This window comes from Rhinolophus sinicus, chromosome 18 (genome assembly GCF_057876585.1).
Source record: "Rhinolophus sinicus isolate RSI-liver-muscle chromosome 18, RSI-T2T, whole genome shotgun sequence".
Lineage (NCBI taxonomy): Eukaryota > Metazoa > Chordata > Mammalia > Chiroptera > Rhinolophidae > Rhinolophus > Rhinolophus sinicus.
The window spans coordinates 73,962,461-73,990,445 of record NC_142518.1 but is presented as its reverse complement, the minus strand read 5'-3'; the positions used below and the strand labels follow the sequence as shown (position 1 = coordinate 73,990,445).

The 27,985-nt window shown below is 38.5% G+C and overlaps 1 protein-coding gene across 3 annotated transcripts in view; it reads right to left on the bottom strand.

Moving 5' to 3' along the window:
• COL4A5 (collagen type IV alpha 5 chain) overlaps window positions 1–27,985 on the bottom strand; it is a 307,204-nt gene that overhangs the window by 166,258 nt on the left and 112,961 nt on the right. For all 3 annotated transcript variants that reach the window (XM_074323263.2, XM_074323259.2, XM_074323260.2), the window contains one exon: window positions 24,032–24,121. In XM_074323263.2, coding sequence (XP_074179364.1) covers window positions 24,032–24,121 — 90 coding nt within the window. The remainder of the gene's footprint in view (window positions 1–24,031; window positions 24,122–27,985) is intronic.

Sequence of the window (27,985 nt, the reverse complement as noted above, 5' to 3'; positions counted from 1 at the left end):
CAGCAACAGAGCTCTCCTTAAATGAGCCCTTCTTCTCCATGTAGCCTGCTCGTAGTGCATTGGCAACACAGCCATCAGTGATTTTATCCCATTAATTCTTCACCCAACTCATGACCTCTTGCAGGCTAGGCTTCACAAAGTTTCTACGCTGATTTCTCTCCATTCTAGTTTCAATGTAGTCATTGATTTCCATGCACAAATCATTCTTGAATGGCTTGTTTATTGCAATATCAAGAGTCTGGAGATAGGCAGTCATTCCTGCGGGAATCATTATTTGATCTAGTCTTCTCTCTGCAAGGAAGTTCTTCATGTCTTTAGGGTGGTGAGGGCTGGCTGAATCCCAGACTAGCAGACCTCTTTGGCCACCTCACAAAACAAGTGGCAGCATTAAATCGACCCACTTCCTTATAACTGCTTGTGTGCACCAAGCTTTTTCGGTTTCAAGAACATAAATGCCTGAAACACGTTCAACCTTATCTTTCTTGCTCTTAGTGATGATTAGAAGTGGGGCTGTCTTTCCATCCAGACGAACTGCCAAAAATACAGGTAACAGGTGCACTTTCGTAACCTGTGGAGGGAATGCATATTGACGAGGCCCCCCTCTGATCAATTGTCATTTGAGATCCTTGGCCCATAAACACTGCAGTTTCATCCACAGCAATCATGTTGGAGAGTTGGTATTTAGAAAAGTCGATGCCATCAACAAAGGACTTGAATGCAAATGCACATTTAATAACTTCAGCATCTTCCAGCTTGAACAGTGCTGTTGATCTTAGAGTTCATATCGCTGAAGGAAGCCAGCCAGCCAGTGTTGTGATGCTTTGAATTCTTCTGGGGGTATTTCTAACTGTGATGCATTGCAAGGGCAAATGCTTGAATATCAGCCCTGCGCACAACCAAAGCCTTTGCTCTCCTGTCAACAATCCATTCACAGATGATGTCTTCCAGCTCAGGAAATAATGGTTGCTGACCTGATCCACACTTGTGCTTCTTAGCATTTCCCTCGTGCACCTGTTGACTGAGGTTATCGTACTCTGCTTGCCATTTTCGGACCATTTGGAGATCCAACTTCTCTTTGCAGAAAGCCATAAGATTCTTACCCTGGGAGTCCTCCAAGATTCTTTTCTTGTACTGGATGGAATAGCTCTTTCTGTTTGCACTCATCTTGTCTGGGGGCAAAAATATTACTCCCTTAAATCCACCATTAAATCAAGTGTTAACTGAACACGTACGAGACAGGAGTGGCAACAAAAATAATGACAGTTAAGAATGATGGTCCACACAAAAGCAACGAAAAATTGCAGGCACCAAAATTTAGAAAACGTGCATTAAGTATGTCCGTTGCAACACACGACGTATTGAATTATGAAGATTCATATTAGACACAACCATGTCCGTTCATTATCAAGTGCGCACGTTATTCCTTCATTGTGTCTGTACTCCGATTGGTCATTTGGCAATAAGTCTGGAGTTCATCTGTTTACATAAGCATTTACCTCTCTTCCAAAGGTGCCCGCTTGGGTATTTACAGAAACTTAATTATAATTAATATTATCATTTATTTTAAGTATTAATGTCAGTAATATTATTTATTTGTATTAAATATACATTATTATTTTATAATTCAATACATCTGCTGTATGTTGCAACGGACATACTAAATGTGTCCTTCTGGCTGACGATCTTAACTGGGGCTTATTTTTGTGGTAGGGCTTATATTACGAGCATCCTGAAACATCATGCTAGGGCTTGTTTTCCAGTTAGGTCTTATTTTCAGGGAAATACGGTATGAAGTGATCCCCCGATATACCTAGTACCCATCTGACAACCTACATAGCCTTTACATTATTGACTATATTCCCTATACTGTATTTCACATCTCTGTGACTATTTTATGACAACCAACTTGTACTTCCTAATCCCGTCACCTTCTTCCCTATACCCCAAGCACCTCTCATCTAACAACCATCAGTTTTGTTCTCTGTATCTATGGGTCTATTTCTGTTTTGTTTGATCCTTCATTCTCTTCTTTAGATTCCACATTTAACTAAGATCATACGGTATTTGTCTTTCTCAGTCTGACATATTTTACTTAGCATAATATCCTCTAAGTCCATCCATGTTGTTGCAAATGGTAAGATTTTATTCTTTTTTTGTGGCAGAGTAATACTCCACTGTGTAAATGTACCACAATTTCTTTATCCAATTGTCTATTGATGGGCATTTTGGTTGTTTCCATATCTTGGCTATTGTGAACAGCACTGCAGTAAACACAGGGGTGCATATATTTCTGCAAATCAGTGTTTCGAATTTCTTTGGATAAATACCCAGGAGTGGAAATGCTGGGTCATTTACTAAATTCATTTATCAGTTCTAATAGTTTTTTGGTGGAATCTTTGGAGTTCTCTATGTATAGTATCATGTCATCAGCAAATAATGAGAATTTTAGAATTTTACTTCCTCCTTTCCTATTGGGATGTATTTTATTTTATTTTTTCTTGTCTGACTGCTGTGGCTAGAACTTCTAGTACTGTGTTAAATAATAGTGGTGACAGTTCGCATCCTTGTCTTGTTCCTGATGTTAAGGGGAACACTTTTAGCTTTTCCCTATTAAGTATGATGCCAGCTGTGGGTTTGTCATATATGGCCTTTATTATGTTGACATATGTTCCCTCTATTCCCACTTTGCTCAGAGTTTTTATCATAAATGGATGCTGGATTTTGTCAAATGCTTTTTCTGCATCTATTGACATGAACATATGATTTTTATTTTTCATTTTATTTATGTGCTGTATCATGTTAATTGATTTGTGGATATTGAACCAACCTTGCATACCAGGAATGAATCCCACCTCAGCGTGATGCATGATCTTTTTAATGTATTGCTGAATTTGGTTTGCTAATATTTTGTTGAGGATTTTTGCATCTATGTTCATTAGGGATATCAGCCTATAGTTTTCTTTTTTTGAAATATCTTTGTATGGTTTTTGGAGCAGGGTAATGGCGATCTCATAAAATGAGCTTGGGATCCTTCCCTCCTCTTGGATTTTGTGGAATAGTTTGAGGAGAATAGATGTTAATTCTTGTTGACTAGTTGTTAAAATTCACCTGTGAAGCTATCTGGTCCAGTACTTTTGTTTGTTGTGAGCTTGTTGATTACTAATTTGATATCTTTGGTAGTAATCCATCTGTTCAGATTTTCTGTTTCTTCTTGATTTATCCATGGAATATTGCATGCTTCTAGGAATTTATTGATTTCTTCCACATTTGTTGGTGTATAGTTGTTTGCTATAGTTGTTTGTAGGATTTTCTTAATTTTTTTTGTATTTCTCCTCTGTCGCTTGTCACTCTTCCTCTTTCATTTCTGATTTCATTTATTTTGGTCCTTTTCTTAATAAGTCTTGATAAAGGTTTGTCAATTTTGTTTCTCTGTTCTACAAACCAGTTCTTGGTTTCATTGATTTTTTTTTGTCTGTTTCATTTATTTCCCCTCTTATTTTTCTTCCTTCCTTCTTTTTACTCACTTTGCTCTACTTTTTCCAGTTCCCTTAGGTATTAAAGATAGACTGTTGATTTGAGATATTTCTTGTTTCTCTATGGAGGCCTGCATTGCTATGAATTTCCCTCTTAGGACTGTTTTTGCTGTGTCCCATAGATTTTGGATCACTGTGCTTTCATTTTCATTTGTCTCAAGGTATCTTTTGATTTCTTCCTTGATCTCATTAATGACTCACTTATTATTTAGTAGGATGTTATTCAGTCTCCATGTGTTTGTGTGTTGTCAGGTTATTTTTTCCTCGTAATTCATTTCTAGTTTCATACCACTGTGGTCAAAGAAGACACTTGATATGATATCAGTCTTCTTAATTGTATTGAGACTTGTTTTGTGGCCTAATATGTTGTCTATCTTGGGAAACGTTCCACGTGCACTTGAAAAGAATGTATAGTCTGCTGCTTCTGGGTGAAATGCTCTAAAACTATCAATTAAATCCATCTGGTCCAGTGTGTCATTTGAGCCCGCTGTTTCTGTGTTGATTTGCTGTCTGGATGATCTGTCCATTGGTGTCAGTGAGGTGTTAAAGTCCCCTACTATGATTGTGTTACTGTTGATCTCTGTCATTATGTCTGTCAATATTTGTTTTATATATTTAGGTGCTCCTATGTTGGGTGCATGGATATTTACTTGGGTGCGTAGATATTATGTCCTCTTGTTGGACTGATCCCTTTGTTATGATGTAATGTCCTTCTTTGTCTTTTATTATAGTCTTGTTTCAAAGTCTGTTTTATCTGATATAAGTATTACTACCCCAGCTTTTTTCTCATTTCTTTCCCTTTGTGTGAAACATCTTTTTCCATCCCTTTACTTTCAGTCTGTTCTGGTAGATCTCCTATGCCTTTAGGTCTGAGGTGGGTCTCTTGTAAAAAGCATATGCATGCCTCTTGTTTTCTTATCCCCTCAGTTACCCTATGTCTTTTGAATGGAGCACTTAATCCATTTACATTTAAAGTGAGTACTGATAGGTACAGAGTTATTGCCATTTTATTATTCATATTTATGATCTTCCATTAGTTTTTGTTGTTGTTTTCTCCTTTCTTCTGCTTAAAGAAGTCCTTTTAACATTTCCTGTAATACTGGCTTGGTGGTAATGAATTCCTTTAGCCTTTTCTTATCTGGTAAACTCTTTATCTCTCCTTCAGTTTTGAATGCTAGCCTTGCTGGGCAGAGTAGTCTTGTTTGTAGGCCTTGGTTTTCCATCACTTTGAATATTTCCTGCCACTCCTTTCTCTCCTGCAAAGTTTCTGTAGAAAGAAATCAGCTGACAGGTCTTATGGGAGCTACCTTGGAAGTAACTAGCTGTGTTTCTCTTGCTGCTTTTAGATTTTGTCTTTGTCTTTAACTTCTGGCCTTTAATTATGATGTGTCTTGGTGTGGGCCTCTTGGGGTTCATCTTGTTTGGGACTCCCTGCACTCCCTGGACTTGTATGTTTACTTCCTTCACCAGGTTTAGGAAGTTTTCAGTCATTGTTTCTTCAAATAGTTTCTCAACCCCTTGCTCCCTCTCTTCTCCTTCTGGTAGTCCTATGCAGTGAATGTTGTTGTGCTTGATGTTTTCCCACAGGTACCTCATACTATCTTCATTGCTTTTTGTTGTTATTGTTGTTTTGATTAGGTGTATTCTACTACCTTGTCTTCTAAATCGATGATTCCATCCTCTGCTTCATCTAGTCCACTATTGATTCCTTCTAGTGTAGTCTTCATTTCAGTTACTGTACACTTTATTTCTGACTGGTTCTTTTTATGGTTTCTATGTCCTTCTTTATGCTTGCTATCTCTTTGTTGAAATTTTTACTAAGTTCCTTATGTGTTCTTATAATCAGAGTTTTAAACTCTGTCTCTGGTAGGTTCATTGCCTCCATTTCATTTAGTTCTATTTCTGGAGGTTTCTTCTGTTCTTTTATTTGGGACATGTTGTTTTGTTTCCTCATTCTGGCTGCCACTCTGTGTTTGTTTCTATGTATTTGGTAGACCTCCTATGTCTCTGAGTGTTTTCTGGGTGTCCTTATGTAGTATGTGTCCGTGTAGTCCAATTGTGCAGTCTCCCTTATCTCCTGTGCATGTGTTCCAGGAGTGTCCCTTGTCTGTTGTACGTGTTCTCCTGTTGTAGTCGAGCCTTGATTGTTGTGTCCGTTGGAGGGATTTACTCCCAGGAGAACTAAATGCAAGGTTTGGCTATGCCCACAGTGTATGAGCTACTATGTGGGGTCTGACCCTTTGGAAGAGGCTTCGCCCCTGTGGGCTCTAGCGCCTGTTGAGATCCCCCTTTGTGTATGCCACTTGTCGGGCTAACCAGACAGTGCTCTGGTGTGGTCTGAAGCTGGCCTCTGGGTGTGTTGTTTCTGCCCCTCTTGGGCAGGGGCTTTGTGCAGGAAAATTTCAACCTTGCCTGTTATTGGCCTGTGGCTCCCTCATAGAATCCTCAAAGGTATATGTGGTTGGCTGCTACTTGTGCTAGACCTGGAGGCATGTGTGGGTCCCTTGCTGTGAATTGAGGCTGGCTGCCACTAATAGTGAGCCTGAGGCAGCTTAGCAAAAGGCCCAGGGTCCACTGAGCCCTATTGCCCCCTGCCAGCTGTCTGTAAGGCCCAGCCATTGAAAGAGAATCATTGGGTGTGTGTCCCAGGGTGGCTGACTTGGTGTTGAGAGCACCCTTGGTGATGCAGCAATAGCTCGGTGGGTTGGAGTTCAAGAGAATCACAAGACATGAACTGTGGTTTTTACAAAGTTAACGAAGATTCAGTTCTTATGCCAGTGCTCAGCCTGTGACCACCTTGCACAGTGCCCCCAGAGCACTGTAGCCAGCCACTGCATTAGGCTCGCAAATCCCCGAGAGCTGCCCCCAAGTGGCTGCAGTGCAATTTTAGGATCATTGTCCATTACCAAAATCTCCCAGGGCTGTTGTGGGTTTTTTGCTTCTGTAAAAGACCTCTGCAGTTTGAGGGATAGGGATGGCCACTTGGGCGCCCAGAGCGGCCCTGGCAATGCAGCTCTAAGTGGATGGGGCGGAGTTCCAGGGAACTAAGGAGTGTGGTCAGTGGTTTCTACAAAGTCAATATAGTCTCAGCTTCCACACTGGTGCTGGGCCTGTGACCACCCCACAAAAATACCCTGAGAACACTATGGCCAGCCACCCATCTCAAGCCTGCCACCACTGGTCTCCGCTAAAGTGCAGGTCTTGGGTTACCACCCACCAGCAAACATTTCCCGGCCTTCTGCTTTGTTTTATAGAGCACTTTCTGCTGGCAAAGCTTAAGAATGAACAAGAAAGAACTATAGACATTCCTCTCTAGCTTCTGCTGTAGATTCCATGCAAAAGAGACTTCCCACAAGTGTTAATTTACCCATTTCTAGTTACAATCACTTTACTAGGAATAGAAAGTCTTGCCTAAATTTTCATTACTTAGTTTCTTTTAAAGATGAAATAAAACCATATTCTGTTTTAAAAGGCAGGAATTTCAGTGGAATATATAGCTAGCAAGCCACTGCCTGAGGCTTTAGATAGCTTTATTAAACTGGAACATACTACTTTATACAAGTGGTTTCCAAACTACTCAACTCACAGCCCTAGAGGTTCCATCAGAGGTTCCTCAATGCGTATGTCACAGCCCTCCTTCAATAAGATGGCCGTTTTATGGAGGGCATCTACAAAAAGTTTCATTTTGAGAAACGGTCACCTGTGTATTAGTTTCCTATGCTGTTGTCGCAAATTACCACAAAACTGTGGTTTAAAAGAACACAATCTTACAGTTCTGGAATTCAAAAGTATGACAGGGGTTTCAGTGGCAGAGCTGTTACTCTCTGAAGGTTTTAGGGAGAGAATCCATTTCCTCTTTGTCCAGCTTCTGGAATCACCAGAATTCCTCAGCTCACGACCCTCTTCAAATTTCAAAGCCAGCAATGGCTGACTGAGTCTAATATTGATCACTCTGAAACTGACTCTTCTGTCTATATCTTCACATTTGAAAGACCCTTGATTACATTGGGCCCCCACAGATGACATAGAATATTCTTAGTTTAAGACCAGCTGATTGGCAACTTTAATTCTACCTGCAATCTTAATTTCACTTGCCTATGTAACCTCACATTCACAGTTTCTGGGGATTAGGTGGTGGGTATATTTAGGGGTGAGCAATATTCTGCCTACCCTACCCTGCTTTTAAAAAGGGTTAATATTCTACTCTTTCCAAAACAGATGCATCTTTAAAAAGAGTAAAGTAAATCTAATTCTATTTTTAAATAACTAGAAGATCATCTGCTAAATGAATCTTTTTGTGTCTTCACATTAAAGGCAGAAATAAGACAAGGATGCTTTAAGGTTGTACTGGCTGTACTAACCAACATGGTTAGATAAGAAATAAATTAGAGGTATAAAAATTGGAAAGGATGAGGCAAAACTACCACTATTTACAAATAATATGATTATACACACAGAAAATCCAAGACAATTAAATGTAAAACTACTATAATCGGTAACTGTATAAAAATTAATACATGAGGGAATCAACAGCTTTCTTATATACCAATAACTACCAGTCAGAAAACATAATGGTAGAAAATATGCAATTTACAATAGCAAAAAATACAAAATATTTAGGAATGAGCTTAAGAAATGTACAAGACTCATAAGAAGAAACTTTTTAAAAAACTTGTGAGGTTGAAAAAGAAGACTTGAACAAATGGAAAGTCAACATGTTCTTGGATAATAGGATTCAACATAAAAAAGTGTCTGTCTTCAATTCTAAATGATAGCTTTGCTGGGTAGAGTGACCTTGGTTGTAAGTCATTGCTTTTCATCACTTTGAACATTTCAGGCCAATAACTTCTGGTCTGAAAAACTGTGTTCAGAAATCAGAAGATGACAGTCGTCTGGGAGCTCCCTTGGAAGTAACTAACTTCTTTTCTCTTGCTGCTTTTAAGATACATTCTTTGTCTTTAACCTTTGGCATTTTAATTATGATGTGTCTTGCTGTGGGCCTGTTTGATTCATTTTGTATGGGACTCTCTGCAATTCCTCGGTTTGCATTTGTCTATTTCCTTTGCCAGGTTAGGGGCATTTTCCACCGTTATTTCTTCAACTGGGTTTTCAATTCCTTGCTCTCTGATCCCCTTCTGATACCCCTATGGTGTGAATGTTGGTACACTTGATGTTGCACAAAGGCCCCTTAAACTATCCTGATTTTTTGGATTCTTTTTTCTTTTCGCTGTGCTAATTGGGTGTTTCCTACTACTGTAACTTCTACATCACAAATGAATCCTCTGCTTCATCTAATCTACTGTTGATTCCCTCGAAGGCATAATTCATTTCTGCTATTTTATTATTAATTTCCCTCTAATGGATTATTCCTTTCTGCTATTTTCCTCTTTTTCAAAATTTTTGTTTCTTTCCATCACCATATATTTAATCCCTTTTACCCTCATCTACTAAATCACTCCCCACTTACCCTTCCGTAGCCACTAAACTATTGTCTGTGTCTATGAGTATTTGTTTCTTCATTTCTTTGTCGTGTTCTTTTATTGTCTTCAGTTTTAAATACCACATATCAGTGAAATCATGGGGTTCTCGACATTTTCTGTCTGACTTATTTCGCTCAGCATAATAATCTCAAGATCCATCCATGTTGTCGCAAATGGTACTATTTCATCTTTGCTCATGGCAGAATACTACTCCATTGTGTATATATATCACAGCTTCTTTATCCATTCCTTTGCTGAAGAACACTTTGGTTGTTTCCGAGTCTTGGCCCACATAAATAAAGCTGAAATGAACATTGCAGCACATGCATCTTTACAGATAAATGTTTTCAGATTTTGTGGGTAAATACCCAGGAGAAGGATTGCTGGGTCATACGGTAATTCTATTGTTAACTTTTTGGGGAACCTCCATATTGCCATCCATAATGGCTGAACCAATCTGCATTCCCACTAACAGTGTATGAGGGTTCCTTTTTCTCCACAGCCTCTCCAACACTTGTTATTTGTCTTAATGATAACCATTCTAACTGATGTGAGGTGATATCTCATTTTGTTTTTGTTTACATTTCTCTGATGATTAATGATGTTGAACATTTTTTCGTATTTCTATTGGCCATTTGTATGTCCTCTTTGGAGAAAAGTCTCTTCAGGTCCTCTGCCCATTTTTTAATAGGACTGTTTGGTTTTTTTGTTGTTGAGTTGTATGAGTTCCTCATATATTTTGGATATTAGCCCCTTATAAGAGACGTTGTTTGCAAATATTTTCTCATATTCGGTTGAACGCCTCTTTATCTTGTCGATGGTTTATTTTGCTGTGCAGAAGCTTTTTAGTTTGATATAGTCCCATTCATTTACTTTATCTTGTACTTCCCTTGCCTTTGGAGTCAAATTCATAAAATGCTCTTTGAAACCAAGGTCCACAAGTTTAGTACCTATGTTTTCTTCTATGCAGTTTATTGTTTCAGGTATTATGTTTAGGTCTTTGATCCATTTTGAGTTAATTTTGGTACACGGTGACAAATAGTGGTCTAGTTTCATTCTTCTCCACGTGGCAATCCAATTCTCCCAGCACCATTTATCGAAGAGACTGTTTTTCTTCAATGCACATTTTTCACTCCTTTGTCAAAAATTATCTGTCCATATTTATGTGGGTTTATTTCTAGGTTTTCAATTCTATTCCATTGGTCTGAGTGTCTGTTTCTCCACCAATACCATACTAACTTAATTATTGTTGGCCTGTAGTACGAGCTGAAATCAGGGAGTGTGATACCTCAAGCATTGTTCTTTTCCCTCAGGATTGCTTAGGCTATTCGGGATTTTCTGTGATTCCATACAAATCTGATGATTTTTTGTTCTATTTCTTTTTTAAAAAATGCCATTGGAATTTTGATGGGCATTGCATTAAATTTGCATGTTGCTTTGGGTAATACGGCCATTTTAACTATGTTGATTCTTCCAGTGAATGAACATGGAATGTCTTTCCATTTGTTTGTGTCTTAATTTCTTTTAAAAATCTCTCATAGTTTTCAGTACATCGGTCCTTCACATCATTGTTAAGTTTATTTCTAGGTATTTTATTCTTTTTCTTGCCATTGCAAAAGGAATTGTTTTTTCTTTTTGTTTTTTAATTTCTTTTTCTGAGATTTCATTGTTAGTATGTAGGAATGCAATGGACTTTTACACGTTGACTTTTGTAGCTGGAAACATTACTGTATTTGTTTATTGTTTCTAGTAACTTTTTGATGGAGTCCTTTGGGTTTTCTATATATAGCATCATATCAACTGCAAAAAGTAACAACTGAACATCTTCACTCCGAATCTGGATGCCTTTTATTTCTTTCTCTTGCCCGATTGCTCTGGTTAGGAATTCCAATACTATGTTGAAAAGCAGAGGTGATAGGGGACAGCCCTGTCGTGTTCCTGAACGTAGAGCAAAGGGCTTCATTTTTTTCACTGTTAAATATATTTGATGAGGGTTTGTGATATATGGACTTTCTTTGTTACGGTATTTCCCTTTTATCCCCATTTTATCAAGTGCTTTACTTATACATGGATGTTGTATCTTGACAGACACATTTTCCTCATCTATTGATATAATCATATGATTATTCTCCTTTATTTTGTTTACGTGATGATGGATTTGCATATGTTGAACCATCCTTGTGCACCTGGGATGAACCCCACGTGGTCTTGATGTATAATCTTTTAATGAATTGTTGCATTCAATTTGCTAGAATTTTGTTTACAATTTTTGCATCTGTATTCATTAGAAATATTGGTCTATAATTTTCTTTTTGTGTGTTATACTTACCAGGTGATGGTACCTGGGTAATGTTGGCCCCTAAAATTAGAGAGTCTTGTTTCTTCTTCAATTTTTGGGAAGAGTTTGAGTAGAACAGGTATTAGATCCTAATCTTTGAATGTCCCCGACTTTTGCTTTTGGAAAGGATTCAGATGACTGATGATTAGTTATTTAGATTTTCCTTTTTTTTTTTTTTTTTTTTTTCTCATTCTTCGTGATTCAGCTTAGGAAGGCTTTATGCTTCTAACAACTTGTCCATTTCTTATTGAATTTGGTGGCATAGAGTCTTCATAGTGTTTGGATGATCCTTTGTATTTCTGTGGCAACCGTGATAACTTCCTCTCTTTCATTTATGATTTTGTGTCATTTCTCTTTTTATCTTAGTGAGTCTAGTCAAGGGTTTGTCAATGTTATTAATGTTTTCAAAGAACCCGCTCTTTGTCACATTAATTTTTGTAGTCTTTTTGTTATCTATTTCATTTAGTTCTGGTCTGATTTTTATCATTTCCTTCCTTCTGCTGACTTTGGGTTTCATTTGTTCTTTTTTCTATCTCTTTAGGTGTAATGTGAGGCTGTTTATCTGGTGTTATTCTTGTTTATTGAGATACGCCTGTGATTATATAAATTTCCCTCTTAAAACTGCTTTTGGTGAATCCCAAAATTTTTGGTAGGATGTATTTTCATTGTCATTTGTTTCTATGTCTCTTTTGATCTCTCATCTTATTTCATCTTTCACACCATCTGTCTTTAAAAGTATGTTGTTTAATCTCCACGTTTGTGGTTTTTCCTGCTTTTTTTTGTGGTTGATACTCAATTTCAAAGTCTTGTGATCAGAGAATATGCCGGGTATGATTTCAGTCTTCTTAAATTTGCAGAGGCTGCATTTATGTCCCAATATATAATTTATCCTTGTCAATGTTCCATGTACACTAGAAAAGAATGTATAGTCTGATTTCTAGGATGAAGTACACTATAAATATCAATTATGTCCATTTCATCTAATGTGTCATTTAGGGCTGCTATTTCTTTATTTATTTTGCATTTGAATGATCTATCCATAGCTGTCAATGTTGTATGTACGTCCCCTACTATAATTGTGTTTTGGGTAATTTCTCCCTTTACTTCTGCAACTAGTTGCTTGGTGTATTTCAGTGCTCCCTGATTGGGGGCATAAATATTGGTGACTGTTATGTCTTCTTGTTGTATAGTCCCCTTTACCATTATGAAATGTCCACATTTGACTTTTGTTACCTTTTTTATCCTGAAGTCTGTTTCATCTGATATCAGTATGGCTACAGCTGCATTTCTCTGAATACCATTTGCTTGGAACGTGAATTTCCACCGCTTCCCTTTGAGTCTACATTTGTCCTTGTAGCTGAGATGTGTATCTTGGATACAGTATATGCTTGGGTTTAGTTTTTTTATCCAATCTGCTACTCTGTGCCCTTTTATGGGTGACTTCAATCAATTTACATTTAGGGTGATTATTGATATATGAGGATTTCCTATTATTCTATCCTTGGTTTCCATTGTTTCTTTGCCTTTTTGTTGCTGTGTATTATTTCAGTGTGTTGGTATTCTATGATTTTTCCCTCTATTCCTTCTTTCTTTGTGTTATATTTTCAGTTCTGGATGTTTTTTTCGTTGTATTTTTTTTTTTTTTTGAGTGCTTACCATTAAGTTTATGTAAAAGAAAGTTTGATATTTAGAGTATTCCATTTTCTTCAGCATACTTATTATCCCCATTCCCTTGGGCCGGTTCAGACATTTGCGTTCTCGTCTTTCATGTGTTTGTTGTTGCAAATCATCCCTATTAATGCTGTGAGTTGCTTTCTGTGCTGCATTAAGTTCTCTTTATCATTTTTTTTTTCCTTTCCTTCTTTACCCTGTATGTTATGCATAAGTGTATAGTATCCTATTTGGAGTATAGGCTGCGATTTACTGTTTCTGTCTGTGTGAAACACTATTTATCATTTTGTATTATTTTGCTTTTTTGTTGTTTCAGGTAGTATTTCTTGCAGTGCAAGTCATGTGTTAGAAAATTTCCTCAGCTTCTCTATGTCTGGAAAGGTCTTTACTCCTCCTTCGTACCCAAAGGACATATTTGCTGGATATATTATTCTTGGCTCATGATTTCTCTCTTTCAATTGTTTGAATATTTGCGTCAACTCCCTCCTGACCTGTACAGTGTCTGCTGAAAAATCTGACGATAATCTAATGGGCTTTCCTTTGTAGGTTACAATCTTCTTTTACCTGGCTGCCTTGAGGATTCTTTCTTTACCATTATATTTTGACAGCTTCAATACAATGTACCTTGTAGACGGCCCGTTGGGGTTGAGGTAATTAGGGGTTCTATTTGCTTCTTGTATTCGAGGATCCAGTTCTTTCCACAAGTTTGGGAAGTTCTTGACGACTATTTGTTTGAATATGCTCTCTGTTTCCTTCTCCCTTTCTTCTTCTTCTGGTATGCCCATTATTCTTATATTGCTCTTTCTGATGGAGTCAGAAAGTTCTTGTAGAGTTCTTCATTTCTGTAAACTCTCAAGTCTCTGTCTTCTTCCATCTGTGTCAATTCCAGATTTCTATCTTTGATGTCACTGATTCTTTCCTCCATATGATCAACTCTATTGCCTAAGCTGGCTATTTCATTCCTCATTTCTTTTATTGAGTTCTTGCTCTCGAGAAATTTTATTTGGTTCTTTTTTAAAAAGTTACTCTCTTTGGTAAAATGTTCATTTTGTTCTTTGATTGTGCTTCTGAGTTCATTAACCTGCCTTTCTGTGTTTTCTTGCATCTCATTGAGTTATTTAAGAACTGCAATCTTGAATTCTCTGTCATTTCAGTCACATATTTCCATGTCTTCAAGTTCATTTTCTGGAGACTTTTCGTTTTCTTTCTGAGCTGCCTTGTTACCTTGGTTATTCATGGTAATTCATGAATTATTATTTCTCTTCTTGGGCATCTACAGGATTGGTTTTTGCAACAGGTTTGTAGGAAGAATTACTTCTTTTGTTTTCCAGTAAGTGTTGGTAGAGTGTTTTATTTTCTTTGCAACTGCAGCCTTTTGTTCTCTCCCACGCTGTAGTGCTATATTTCGTCTGCACTGTTCTGGCTTCTCACACAATGGGGAATTCCCCGGAAGGCAGGCATCTCCTCTGTGAACACGTCATCTGGATCACAGGGCACCTCCTCCGTGGGAGGATTTGGAGAGCTTCTTATATTCCAAAGCTCTTCGTGCAGCAGTTTCAGAGCCTGTGTGTTTTAGTGGCTCTGTTCACTCTGGCATGGATCTGCCCAGATAGGTGGGGACAGGGGCAGGTGGGTTGTGAGAGCTGGCCCAGAACAATGGTGGCAACCAGCAGCATAGCCAGTCCTACACCAAAGGCTCCCTCACCTTTGCCAGAACCAGTTGGGCGGCAAGTCCATGGCTGCGGGCCACAGTTCTCAGAATTGTAAATATTCTGTTCTCTCGATCGGATACTGCTACTCTTCCACCTCTAGCACTGGGTGGGTGGAGATGGGGTGAGCTCTGGGAGGGTGAGGAGGGGTCGGCTAGACTCTGTGCCTAAGACCTCCATCTTCTGCTTGGCTGTGAGGACTTAAACCTCCGTTTTCACCCTTCTTCCCTCAGTTTTTGTTCCGAGGTCTCTGCTGTTAACACTGAGTTCAGCTGTATAATATGCTGATCCCTCAGGCAGGACTGAGGGCCATAAGCAGAGCACTAGCAGTCCTAGTTCTTCCCTCTCCTGTGATAGCTCTGGGATGCAGGGAGCTCTGATCTCTGAGCTCCGTCTTCAATCTGCAGCTGGCACCACAGCCCGTTTCTCTGTACTTACCCCTCCTCTCCTCCCTGCTTGCCCAATTTGCTCATCTTTAGATGATTTCATTTGCGTGTCTCTTAGTCTTGCCTGTCTGCTGCGCAGGGAGTCCTTTGTGGAATTATAGCTGCTCAATTTGTTGTAAATTCCAGGGGAGATTTCAAGAGGCTCACCTCACATCGCCACTTTTATGATGTAATAATCTATTTTAGTCTTTATTTCTGACTGGTTCTTTTTTATGTTTTCTGTCGCCAAGTTTATGTTTCCTATTCCTTTGTTGAAGTCCTCACCAAGATCACTGAATATCCTTATAACCAATGTTTGGAACTGTGCGTCTGGTAGATTGCTTGTCTCCATTTTGTTTAGCTCTTTTTATGGAGCTTTGCTCTGGTCTTTCGTTTGGGACATGTTTCTTTTTCTCCCCATTTTGGCTGCCTCCCTGTGTTTGTTTCTGTGTATTAGGTAAGGCTGCTATGTCTCCCGGTGTTAGCAGAGTGGCCTCATGTAGCAGGTGTGCTTTGGGACCCAGTGGCACAGTCTCCCTTGACATCTAAGCCAGGTGATCCAAGTGTGTCCCCCGTGTGGGTTGTGTGTGCTCTCCTCTTGTAGTTGAGCCTTGGTTGCTGTCTGCATATCAACTGGAGGGACAGACCCTTTGGCTGATTGGTTGTGAGTACTGGCCATGACTACAGTGGAGGAGCGACATGCAACTGAAATAACCTAAAGGTGGCAAATTGGGTGATCGGAGGGGGGGAGGGTAGTAGGAAGTGCAGAGACGCCGGTGGCGTGGGTGCAGGAGCAAACTAGATCTCCGAGCTCCGAGTACCTGCATTCCACAGCTACCACAGTCGCAGGAGAGGGAACCTCACTGCCAAGCAGAAGATAGAAGACTTAGCCACTGAGCCTAGCCACCCCTTCCCCACCCTCCCAGAGTTCGCCCCACCTCTACCCTCCCAATGCTAGAAACGGAACTATAGCAGTGTCAGATGAAAAGAACAGAATATTTACAGCTGTGGAAACTGAAGCCCACAACAATGGATTCACAGCCCAACTAGTTCCAGCGAAGGTGAGGAAGCCTTGGGTGCAGGGCTGGCTATGCTGGTGGTTGCCACCATTGCTCTGGGCCACCTCTCACAACACCATCCACCCCTGTCCCCACCTACCTAGGCTATCCCTGCGAGGTAAACAGAACTGCTGAAACACACAGACCCTCAATCTGGTGCAAGGATAGTTTCGGAACTTCAAAAGCTTTCCACATCCCCTCACAAAGGTAGTGCCCTGAGTCCAAGGCAGACTGCTTAAATAAGAGAATCCCACCTTCCAGGGAATCCCCCCATTGTGTTAGAAGCCATAACAGTGCAGAGAAAACATAACACTATAGTGTGAGAGAGAATTAAAGGCTGCATTCGGAGAGAAAATAAAACATAGTACCAACACCTACTGGAAAGCAAAGGAAAGACCTCTTCCTACCAACCTGTTGCAGAACCCACTCCTGTAGATGCCTAGGAAGAGAAATAATAATTCATTAATTGCCATGAATAACCAAGGTAACAAGGCAGCTCAGAAAGAAAACGAAAAGTCTCCAGAAAATGCACTCGAAGACATGGAACTATGTGACTGAAATGACAGAGAATTCAAGATTGCAGTTCTTAAATAACTCAATGAGATGCATGAAAACACAGACAGTCAGGTTAATGAACTCAGAAGCACAATCAAAGAACAAAATGAACATTTTACCAAAGAGACTGAAATTTTAAGAAGTAACCAAAATGAATTTGTGGAGATTAAGAACTCAGTAAAAGAAATGAAGAAAGAAATACCCAGCTTAGGAAATAGAGCTGACAAGAGGGAGGAAAGAATAGTGACATCAAAGAATAGTGTCATCTGTAAATGACATAGATTAAAGAAGAGAGAGTCTTGTGACTTAAAAGAAATGAAAGAACTCTACAAGAATTTTCTGATTCCATCTGAAAGAACAATATAAGAATAATGGGCATACCAGAAGGAGAAGAAAAAGAGAAGGGAACAGATTATATGCAAATAAATACTCAACAAGAACTACCCAAACTTCTGCAAACAACTGGATTCTCGAATCCAAGAAGAAAATAGAACACCTAACACCTCAATTCCAACAAGCCTTCTCCAAGACACATTGTATTGAAGCTGTCAAAAATGAATGACAAAGAAAAATCCTCAAGGCAGCCAGGGAAAAGAAGATGGTAACCCACAAAGGAAAGCCCGTTAGATTATCATCAGATTTTTCAGCAGAAACTCTACAAGCCAGGAGAGATGGAGTCAACATTCTAACTATTGCAAGAGAGAATTATGATCTGAGAATAATCTTTGCATTAGAGATATTCTTTACATATGAAGGAGGAATAAAGACCTTTCCGGACACAGAGAAGCTGAGAGATTTTTCTAACACACGACCTGCACTACAAGAAATACTGAAGGAGGCTATTCAACAAGCATAAATAGGGATAATTTGTGACAACAAAAACTTAAAAGGGGAGAGAGTAAAGGTCTGAACCAGCATAAGGGAATGGAAAAAGGAAGTATACTCCAGAAAATGGAATACTCTAAATGTGAAACTTTCCTTTACACAAATTTAACAGGAACCACTCAAAAAAAATTCCAGATTTGAAATGTGTAACATAATAAAAGAAGAAACAGAGGGAAAAATCATAAAAATACCACCACACTGAACTAATAAACAGCAATAAAAAGGCAAAGAAACAATGGAGACACAGTCCTACCGGAAAAACAAGGATAAAATGAAAGGAAATCCTCATATAACAATAATCACCTTAAATGTAAGTAGACTGAATCCACAAATAAAAAGGCACAGAGTAGTGTTTGGATAAAAAAACAAAAACAAAAACAAACAAAAAAAAACCACACAAAACTAAACCCAGACATATGCTGCCTCCAAGAGACACATCTCAGCTACAAGGACAAATATAGATTCAAAGTGAAAGGGTGGAAACTGACACTCCAAGCAAATGGTACCCAGAGAAAATCAGGTGTAGCCATAATGATATCAGATGAAACAGACTTCAAGGTGAAAAAGATAACAAGAGACAAAGATGGACATTTCATAAAGGTGCAGGGGAATGTACAACAAGAAGACATAACAGTCATCAATATTTATGCCCCCAATCAGGGAGCACCGAAATATACCAAGCAACTATGTACTAACAGAACTAAAAGGAGAAATTAAGCAAAACACAATTATAGTTGGAGACCTAAATACATCATTGACAGCTATGGATAGATCGTCCAAATAAAAAAAAAAATATATAATCCATATACATCATTTTCTAGTGTACGTGGAACAGACTACATACTTTTTTCTGGTGTACGTGGAACATTCTCAAGGATAGACCATATATTGGGACATAAAAGGAGCCGCAGCAAACCTAAAAAGATTGAAATCATATCAAGCATATTCTCTGATCACAAGGCTTTAAAATTGGGTATCAACTACAAAAAGCAGGAAAAACCACAAATATGTGGAGATTAAACAACATACTTTCAAAGAAAGACTGGGTCAAAGAAGAAATAAGAGGAGAGATCAAAAGATACAGAGAAGCAAATGACAAAGAAAATACATCCTACCAAAATTTTTGGGAGGCAGCAAAAGCCGTTTTAAGAGAGAAATTTATATCATTACTGGCCTATCTCAATAAACAAGAAAAATCCCAAATAAATAACCTCACATTACACCTTAAAGAACTAGAAAAAGAAGAACAAATGAAACCTAAAGTCAGCAGAAGGAAGTAATAAAAATCAGACTAGAACTAAATGAAATTGAGAACAAAATAATAGAAAAAATTAGTGCTACCAAGAGTTCCTTTTTGAAAAGTTTAATAAAATTGACAAACCCTTGACTAGACTCACAAAGATAAAAAGAGAAAAGACACTAATAAACAAAATCAGAAATGAAAAAGGGGATGTTATCATGGATGCCACAGAAATACAAAGGATCATCCAAGAATACTATAAAGGACTATATGCCACCAAATTCAATAACATAGAACAAAGGTCCAAGTTCTTAGAAACATATAGCTTTCCTAGGCTGAATCACGAAAAACTGGAAAATCTACATGGGCCAATCACCATTGAGGAAACTGAATCAGTCATCCAAAACCTTCCCAAAAGCAGAAATCTGGGACCAGATGGCTTCACTAGTGAATTCTACCAAACATTCAAAGAAGATCTAATAACTGTCCTACTCAAACTCTTGCAAAAAATTGGAGAAGAGACAATATTCCCTAACTCATTTGAGGAGGCCAACATTACCCTAATACCATCACATGGTAAGGATAACCCAAAAAAGAAAACTACAGAGCAATATCTCTGATGAATACAGATGCAAAAATCCTAAACAAAATTCTAGCAAATCAAACGCAACTATACATTAGAAAGATTATTCATCATGAACAACTGGGGTTCATCCCAGGAGAACAAGGATGGTTCAACATGGGCAAATTCGTCAATGTGATACATCACATAAACAAAACAAAGGACAAAAATCATATGATTATATCAATAGATGCAGAAAAAGTGTTTGATAAAATACAACATCCATTTATGATTAAAACCCTTAATAGGTATAGAATGAAAATACCTTAACATTGGAGCACAAGTGTCTTTATCTCTAAATGTTTTCAGATTTTTTGGGTAGATACCCAGGAGAGGGATTGCTGGGTCATAAGGCAATTCTATTCATAATTTTTTAAGGAACCTCCACACTGCAATTGTACACCTGAAATCTATGTAATTTTACTAACAATTGTCACCTCAATAAATTTAATTAAAAAAAAAGAAAAAAAAAGAAAAAATTGAAAAAAAAAAAAAAAACCTTAACATAATAAAGGCCATATATGACAAACTCTCAGCTAATCTCATAACCAATGGTGAAAAACTGAAGCCCTTTGCTCTACGTTCAGGAACACGACAGGGCTGTCCCCTATGACCTCTGCTTTTCAACATAGTGTGGGAAGTCCTCGCCAGAGTAATCAGGCAAAAGAAAGAAATAAAAGGCATGCAAATTGGGAATGAAGAAGTTAAATTGTCACTTTTTGCAGATGACGTGATACGATATATAGAAAACCCTAAAGACTCCTCCAAAAAGCTATTAGAAATAATAAATGAATACAGCAAAGTTGCTGGCTACAAAATCAACATACAAAAGTCGATTGTATTCCTATACACTAACATGAAATCTTAGAAAAATAAATAAAAAGAAACAATTCCTTTTGCAATTGCAACAAAGAGAACAAAATGCCTAGGAATAAACTTAACCAAGGATGTGAAAGACCTGTATGCTGAAAACTGTAAGACATTTTAAAAAGAAACTGAAGAAGACATAAAGCAATGGAAAGACATTCTCTGCTCATGGATTGGAAAAATCAACGTAGTTAAAATGGCTGTATTATCCAAAGCAATATACAGATTTAATGCAATCCCCATCAAAATCCCAAAGGCATTTTTTAAAGAAATAGAACAAAATCATCAGATTTGTATAGAACCACAAAAGACCCCGAATAGCCAAAGCAGTCATAAGAAGAAAGAACAATACTGGAGGTATCACACTCCCTGACTTTAGTTTGTACTACAGGGCAACAATAACCAAAACAGTGTGGTATTGGCAGAAAAACAGACACGTAGACCAATGGAGTAGAACTGAGAACACAGAAATAAACCCACATAAACATGGACAGATAATTTTTGACAAAGAAGCCAAAAACATACAATGGAGAAAAGACAGCCTCTTCAGTGAATAGTGCTAGCAGGATTGGATAGCCACGTGCAAAAGAATGAAACTGGACTGCTATCTGTCACCATGTACCAAAATTAATTCAAAATGGATCAAAGACTTAAGCATAAGACCTGAAACAATAAATTGGATCTTGAGATCATAATGGTACGTGAAATATGTTAGACAGAAAAAGTCAAGAACCATATGATTTCACTGATGTGTGGTACATAAAACTAAACACCACAAAAGAACAAGACAAACAAATGAAGTAACAAAAATTCATAGACACAGACAACAGTTTAGTGGTTACCAGAGGGTAAGCAGGGGGAAGGGGGATGATAGAAGAGGGTAAAGGGGATCAAATATATGGTGATGGAAAGAGAACTGACTCTAGGTGGTAAACACACAATGTGATATATAGATGATGTAATACAGAATTGTACACCTGAAACCGATGTAACTTTACTAACAATTGCAACCCCATTAAACTTTAAATTAAAAAACAAAAACAAAAAGAAACATATAACTGTATTGGAACAACTTCCCTACTCACCTGATGTGGCCCCCAATGACTTGTTTCTTTACCAGAAGATAAAGGAAATAGTGAAAGGAAGACATTTTGATGACATTCAGGACATCAAGGGTAATGCAACAGCTCTGATGGCCATTCTAGAAAAAGAGTTCCAAAACTGCTTTGAAGGGTGGACTAGGTGCTGGCGTCGGTCCACAGCTTCCCAATGGGAGCACTTCCAATGTGACTGTAGTGATATTCAGCAATGAGGAATGTAGCCCTTTTTCTAAGATGAGTTCACAAACTTAATTGTCAGACCTTGTATGTCACTACCCCCCAGCCCTACAGATAAATGTCTGCTGCTCTGCTACTAAATACAAGAAAAGAACACTTCACTAAACATGGAACTTTTTAGTATCTCAGATATCCCACTCTTATTACACTGGATATGATCTATTGCCACAGTTGGACTCTGACACTACATAAACAAGTTATGTAGTTTCCTCAGATGTTAACTTGCTCCTGTCTGAGATGGGATTAAGTGAAGTATCTGGCGGAAGGGATATGGGATCTGCCATTGGGGCTATTTTGACCTCAATAGTGGTGGCCTTCTCTACTCTCCTATATTTGCCTCACCTCATTCAAATTTTTCCAATTGCACTCAAAGCTCTGCCCACCAGGAGCGATTGCTGGTTGATTAACTCCCATGGCAATGAATGACTTTTACACTCCCAGCACTGTGTGTGTCCCCCCTTGGGGTATTGTTTATTTTTTAAAATCCAGGCCTTCCACATTCCTACCAATATAACATATGCATATGGGGAATTGATGAAAGACTTCCAAATATTCAAACCAGACCCTCCCATTGAGCATAACACACTAAATAGAATAAAAGGAGAATTCCAGAACCAAGTAGACTCTGGTTACTCAGGATTTGTTCTTTGACATTATCATCTGCTCATGAATATGTTCTAAGCAACTTTTTCCACTGTCAGGGTCGTTCAATTAGAAAACATAGTTTGCAACCTGTCCTTGTCAGCATTGGAAGCCCAACAGACTAGCCTTAATTCCTTGGCCCGACTATAGCCTTCAACTTCCTACTGGCAAATCAAGGAGGGGTCTTGTTATTGCCAGCACTTTGTGTTGCACCTAGATAACTGAAAACTGGCAAAGTAGAAATGTCCATCACAAGACTTAAGTAAAAATCTTTCTAGAGTAGATCGATGGGTTCTAGGCCATCTATTCCTGGCTTTGCAATGGTTGGGGCTCATGGTTACACTCAATTCTCCAAGGAGACTTGGAATAATTTTGAACATGACCATGATCTACTGTGGCCTCAGAATAATTATCAAATTTTTGACATAAATCGTTGAAGTCCAACCCTTTCATGTTCATGATGGGGTAGTCTATGTTTCTCACTCAGGTCCTAAAAAAATCAAAGGATACAATTGAGGAGTCTATTTCCTGGCTAAAAATCTATCTGTGTTGCTTTCAGTTTTACATCCCATATATCAGTAAAAGCAACAAAGGAACAAGACGAAAAATGAAGAAACTAAAACTCATAGACACAGACAATAGTTTAGTGGTTACCAGAGGGTAAGGGTGGTAGATGAGGGTAAAAGGGATCAAATATATGATGATGGAAGAACTGACTCTGGTGATGAACACACAATAAGCTATATAGATGATGCACTACAGAATTGTACACCTGAAACCTCTGTAACTTTACTAACAATTGTCACCCCAATAAACTTTAATTAGAAAAACACACCTATCTGTGATGTTTCAGGTCAAGCCATAGGTGATTACAAAGGCCCATTCTATACGAAACTTAGTGCACAGCCAATGCATGGCAGTCTCTGTAGGGAGCTGCAGTCAAGAACTTGGGCCCCTGACTATTTACAAAAAACTATCTGCATTGAAAGGCCTCTGGAGCCTTGGTGGAAAAATGGGGAATCCTTGAGGACACTTGTTCTGCACTCTGACTCAGTAGTTTTCCATCCCAGCTCTTTCCCCTGTCCTTTCTCTCATCCCACCCTCAGGTCCATATACAAATAAATAAACAAACAAACAAAAAAGCAACAAAGAAACACAGCAGGAGCTTTTTGCTTCAAGCTCTCTCAGCAGTGGAATAATTTCCCATGTCTGTGCTGATCCATCTGACCCTCATTTGTGCTCTTCCATGGGGAAAAATGACCAGTGGGGAAGTTGGCACTTTCTCTGGTTTAACTTTTTGCTTATGCTGTCATAGTAAGTGACTAAAAGCTTGATGGTTACTTTCATTTTGGCAGTCTTAATCAGCTATTCTGACACCTGGCAGTATAGCTCTCTCCAGCTCAGCTAAGTTCCTGACAGAACTTAGTTTTTGTGAATAATCCCAATAACCACATACAATTAAGGGCATCTTTCAAAAACACTTGAATGTGGCAGTATTATTCTGTTTTGTTTTTAAACTAACAATAAAGTAGCCTCATGGCCATTTTATTGTTTTATTTAAATAGTTTCTGGCTATAATTCAGTAACTTTTTAGTTGATTTGACACCCATTTCCACATTTGAGATGGCTTAATTCCTCTGATATTACTGGTTGGCAACTTGGCACATACCTTTTGTCCCCAAGGCCCTGGAGGCCCTTCGGGACCCGGAAAACCAGGTAAACCTGGATGGCCTTCCAAACCTGGAAATCCTCTCTCCCCCTGCAATTGAACAAAAATGAAAGGAAAGGTCATTTGTGAATTTTCAAGCACAGGCGTCGTTGAGATTCAAAAAGATCAAAGAACAATCTAGAGAAAACTAAATAATACAAAATCCACAGTATCCACTAACATGGGGAAACGTGTAACATATGAATGAAAAAACACGAACTACTATGAATTAATATCATATATGGTAATGTAATCTTGTGCTTTCCTATAAAAGTAAAAACGGTATCAGAGATGAAATGTGGTTTAAACATGAAGGATTTAACAGGAAAGATGTTAATAAATCCAGGAAAGCAGGTCTGCAGAGGTATTAAATGAAATAAGTATGGTGCAGGGATGAAGAAGGGTAAAAGGAAACCATCAGAGAAGATTTCTGATTTTTCTTTTAAATTTTTATTGGGCAACAGTGTGTTTTTCCAGGACCGATCAGCACCAAGACAAGTCGTTTTTTGTTGTTGTTGTTTTGTTCTGTTGTGGTTTTTTTTTTTCAGTCTAGTTATAGAGGGCGCAGCGCAGCTCCAAGTCAAGTCGTTGTTTTCAATTTAGTTGTGGAGGGCACAGCTCACTGGTCCATGTGGGAATCAAACTGGCAACCTGGGTGTTACGAGCACTGCACTCTAACCAACTGAGCCAACCAGACACCCCCCTCAGATATGTTGTAGAATAGAAGAGTTGCAGGATTATAAAGAATGGAAATTCATTAGCTGATTGGAGATAAATTATCCAGAAAAAGACTTCATCTAGCACATGAAAAATTTTGTATACTTTTTTCTGATTTTAAAATTAATGCAAAAAGTATTTATTGTAGAGAATAAAAGAGAAAAAACACAAGTAACTCCTCTAATCAGAATTCCTCTTTGAATTGTGACTCACGTCCCAGTTCTGACTACAGCACTTATGAGCACCAACACAGGAGGGCTGCCTACCAACCAGTGAAGCTCCACCACATCTCATAAGCATCTATACTGTAAGGTTGCCTGACGTGCATACAGGCACAGCCAGAGAGGTGAGCGTAGCAGAGCTACCATGTGCACTAACATACCATAAGATCAAAACAGTAGGGTTAGTTATCCTGTATACAGCCAATCATAGTAAGAGTGTGAACCCCCAACACCAGTAGGAGATCCAATCACAGAAACTCACCAATATTAAGTTTAAGAACCCTGAGGGTTCATTACTTCATGACACATGCTCCCAACTATAGGGCTGCAAGCAGTTCCTCTACTTTCCTAAGGCTTAAAGGCTGAGTGTCTGGCCAGAGACTCGACCTCATCTGTGAACCCTCTCACTAGATCCTACCCACAGTGACAGCCTAGGCAGCAACTAAGAAAGAGAAAATTTCCGTATCTACAAGGCAATTAACCAATGGGCCACTGGAGGCACATTCACCTAGAGGTTACGGTGTAGTAGACTTTTATGCATATCCCCAGGATGTATGAGAGAGAGAGAGAGAGAGAGAGAGAGAGAGAGAGAGAGAGACAGAGACAGAGACAGAGACAGAGAGAGAGAACTAAACTTAGTCTAGCTAGCTAATTTTGTATTGAATAATTCCTTGTTATGTTGGATCATCCTATAATAAATATAAGTACTTGAAAAGCCTACTTCTGATCAGTTTCCACCTAGTACTTCAAAGACAAGGAAGCAAATGTTAGCCAATTAATGGTAGTTCTAACTTTGACAACCATTATTATTTACATATTACTATATTTTCTATTTTACATAAACATATCTCTTCATTATTTTAATTAGTCACATCATTATGATAATTTATTATTCATGAACCTCAACCCAATTATTTTGAAGGAAATAGAGCAAGAGAGGAGAAATAAAAGATTCAAAAATTTTAGAGCTGGATTGCCTCAAATGATTATGTAGCCCATTCCTGGCACAGCTGGTAGTAGAAATCTGGTAACTGCCAGTCAGAAAGGAAGCTAGAAGGAAAAAAAGAAATCTAGTTTGAGTACATTTCCATAAGTGGTAACATAGCTACAATTTGGGATATCTGCTGGTATTTAGAAGCTATCTCTGCCAAAACTTGAGGATAACGCTTGAAGAGAGCTATGTTTTGTCAGAAGTATAACTGCTCTCTGGGCTACAGATAAGAGAGGAATAAACTAGAAGTTGAAAGTGGAGGGTGCTAAAAGTTTAACTGTGCTGGTATAAAAAAAACATATACCTATAAGTTATATATCCTGAAATCTCCTCACACTATGTAGCTAATTGAGTAATATTATATGAAGATAGAAGGACAGTAGTGAAAACAATTGCAAGAGAAATCCCCAACCTTTGAAAGGTAGAAATCTTCCTGGAGTAGAAAGTATAGAAGCCTTCCATGAGCAGAGGGTGAGGGACAGTCCTCTACCTAATTCCTAACAGATGGCAGGAAAGCTGACATTTGTTGTGTGCCTACCCTTTGTTACTGGCTGTCAGGCAATCATTTAATCCTTACAACTAATCTAGATTTTACTGTAATTTGCTAACACTCACAAACATATAAAATAGCATAGTGTGTCTATTTCTGCAGGTCAAACTTTAAAAAGAACTCCTTTTATGCTGCTTGACCATTGTAATGACGAGGGGGAAAAGAAAGGGGAGGACACTCTAGAGAGGGGCTAATTGATTTATTTAGCAATATCTAATCAATTTATTTAGCAATATGCAATAGCAAAACACAAAGGCAATTCAAATGAGGTGCTAATGACAGAAAGTAAAGGTGGTTATGATTAAACTATATACATTGATAACAGTATCATGTCAAAGGAGTACACATACACATATGTTTAAAAGATCTCAACATATGTTTATTATTGATCAAAAAATACTTGGCTAAATATACAAATAACATCAGTAAGGAGTATCGAAAAGCAGTAATAAGCGCTATAGGATAGTAACTATTACAGTAGATGCCGAAAGCTCACCAAACCATAGGAAAAACAACAGTGAAAATGTCATAAATCAAAAGCTTGCCAGGTCTGTAGCTGAGAGAAACTCAGGCGTCTCTCACTGCTGCTTGTTAGTTCTCAAGAATGTTGCTGCTGTTGCAGTTGCTGTTGTGGTTGTTGTTGCTGGAAGTTAGGGAGTCTTCTGATGCTGCAAGCTGCATACAAGTTTCTAAAATGCTAACAAGTCCTTAAGGAGGCTAACCGAGGGGAACAACACTGGAGAGGTCGGGAACCAGCCAGACCTCACCAGGTCCCTGGCTGAAAGTTAGGGTGTCTCCTGGTGTTGTGAGCTGTATGTTGCTGGAAGTTTCCAAATGTTAGAATGATGAATAATCACCAATGACAAATGACAAAATTACACTGCCAGCTGAGGTCTGTCTTACATATTTTCTCAGATGTACCCTAGAGCCAAGTTCCTTGTTCCTGCCTCCCCCTCCAGGAATGGCCAGTTCCAGGAGGGTCCAGCAGTTACTGTGATAAGAATATTGTTTATCCAGCTGAAGGTCCAGTTCATTCTGACAAACAACCCCTGCTGTTCTTGCCTGGGACCATTGGCCCAAGGCTTTCCAAATACTGGCAACATGCCTGTCATGTCATTTTGATATAACTTAGTTACTTCTCCACCTCATCTGCTGATACGGGCAAAACAGAGAGAAAGCAACATCATCGTATCGCCCCTACTCGGGAGAATGAGACCAAAGGGGGAATTCTGTCAACCCCTAATCACAGAATTCTTTTAACCCTAAGCTAGCCATCACCTCACATGCAGTAACAGACAAAAGCTAACAGACAAAAGTTAACATCAGCCAATGAAGGCAATTTTCTTAACATCTTTCCTACACCCATATTTGGATAAAAAAATCATTCTTATTTTTCTTTGTGGAATAATTTTCTTCTTTCTCTGCATGTCCCTTAA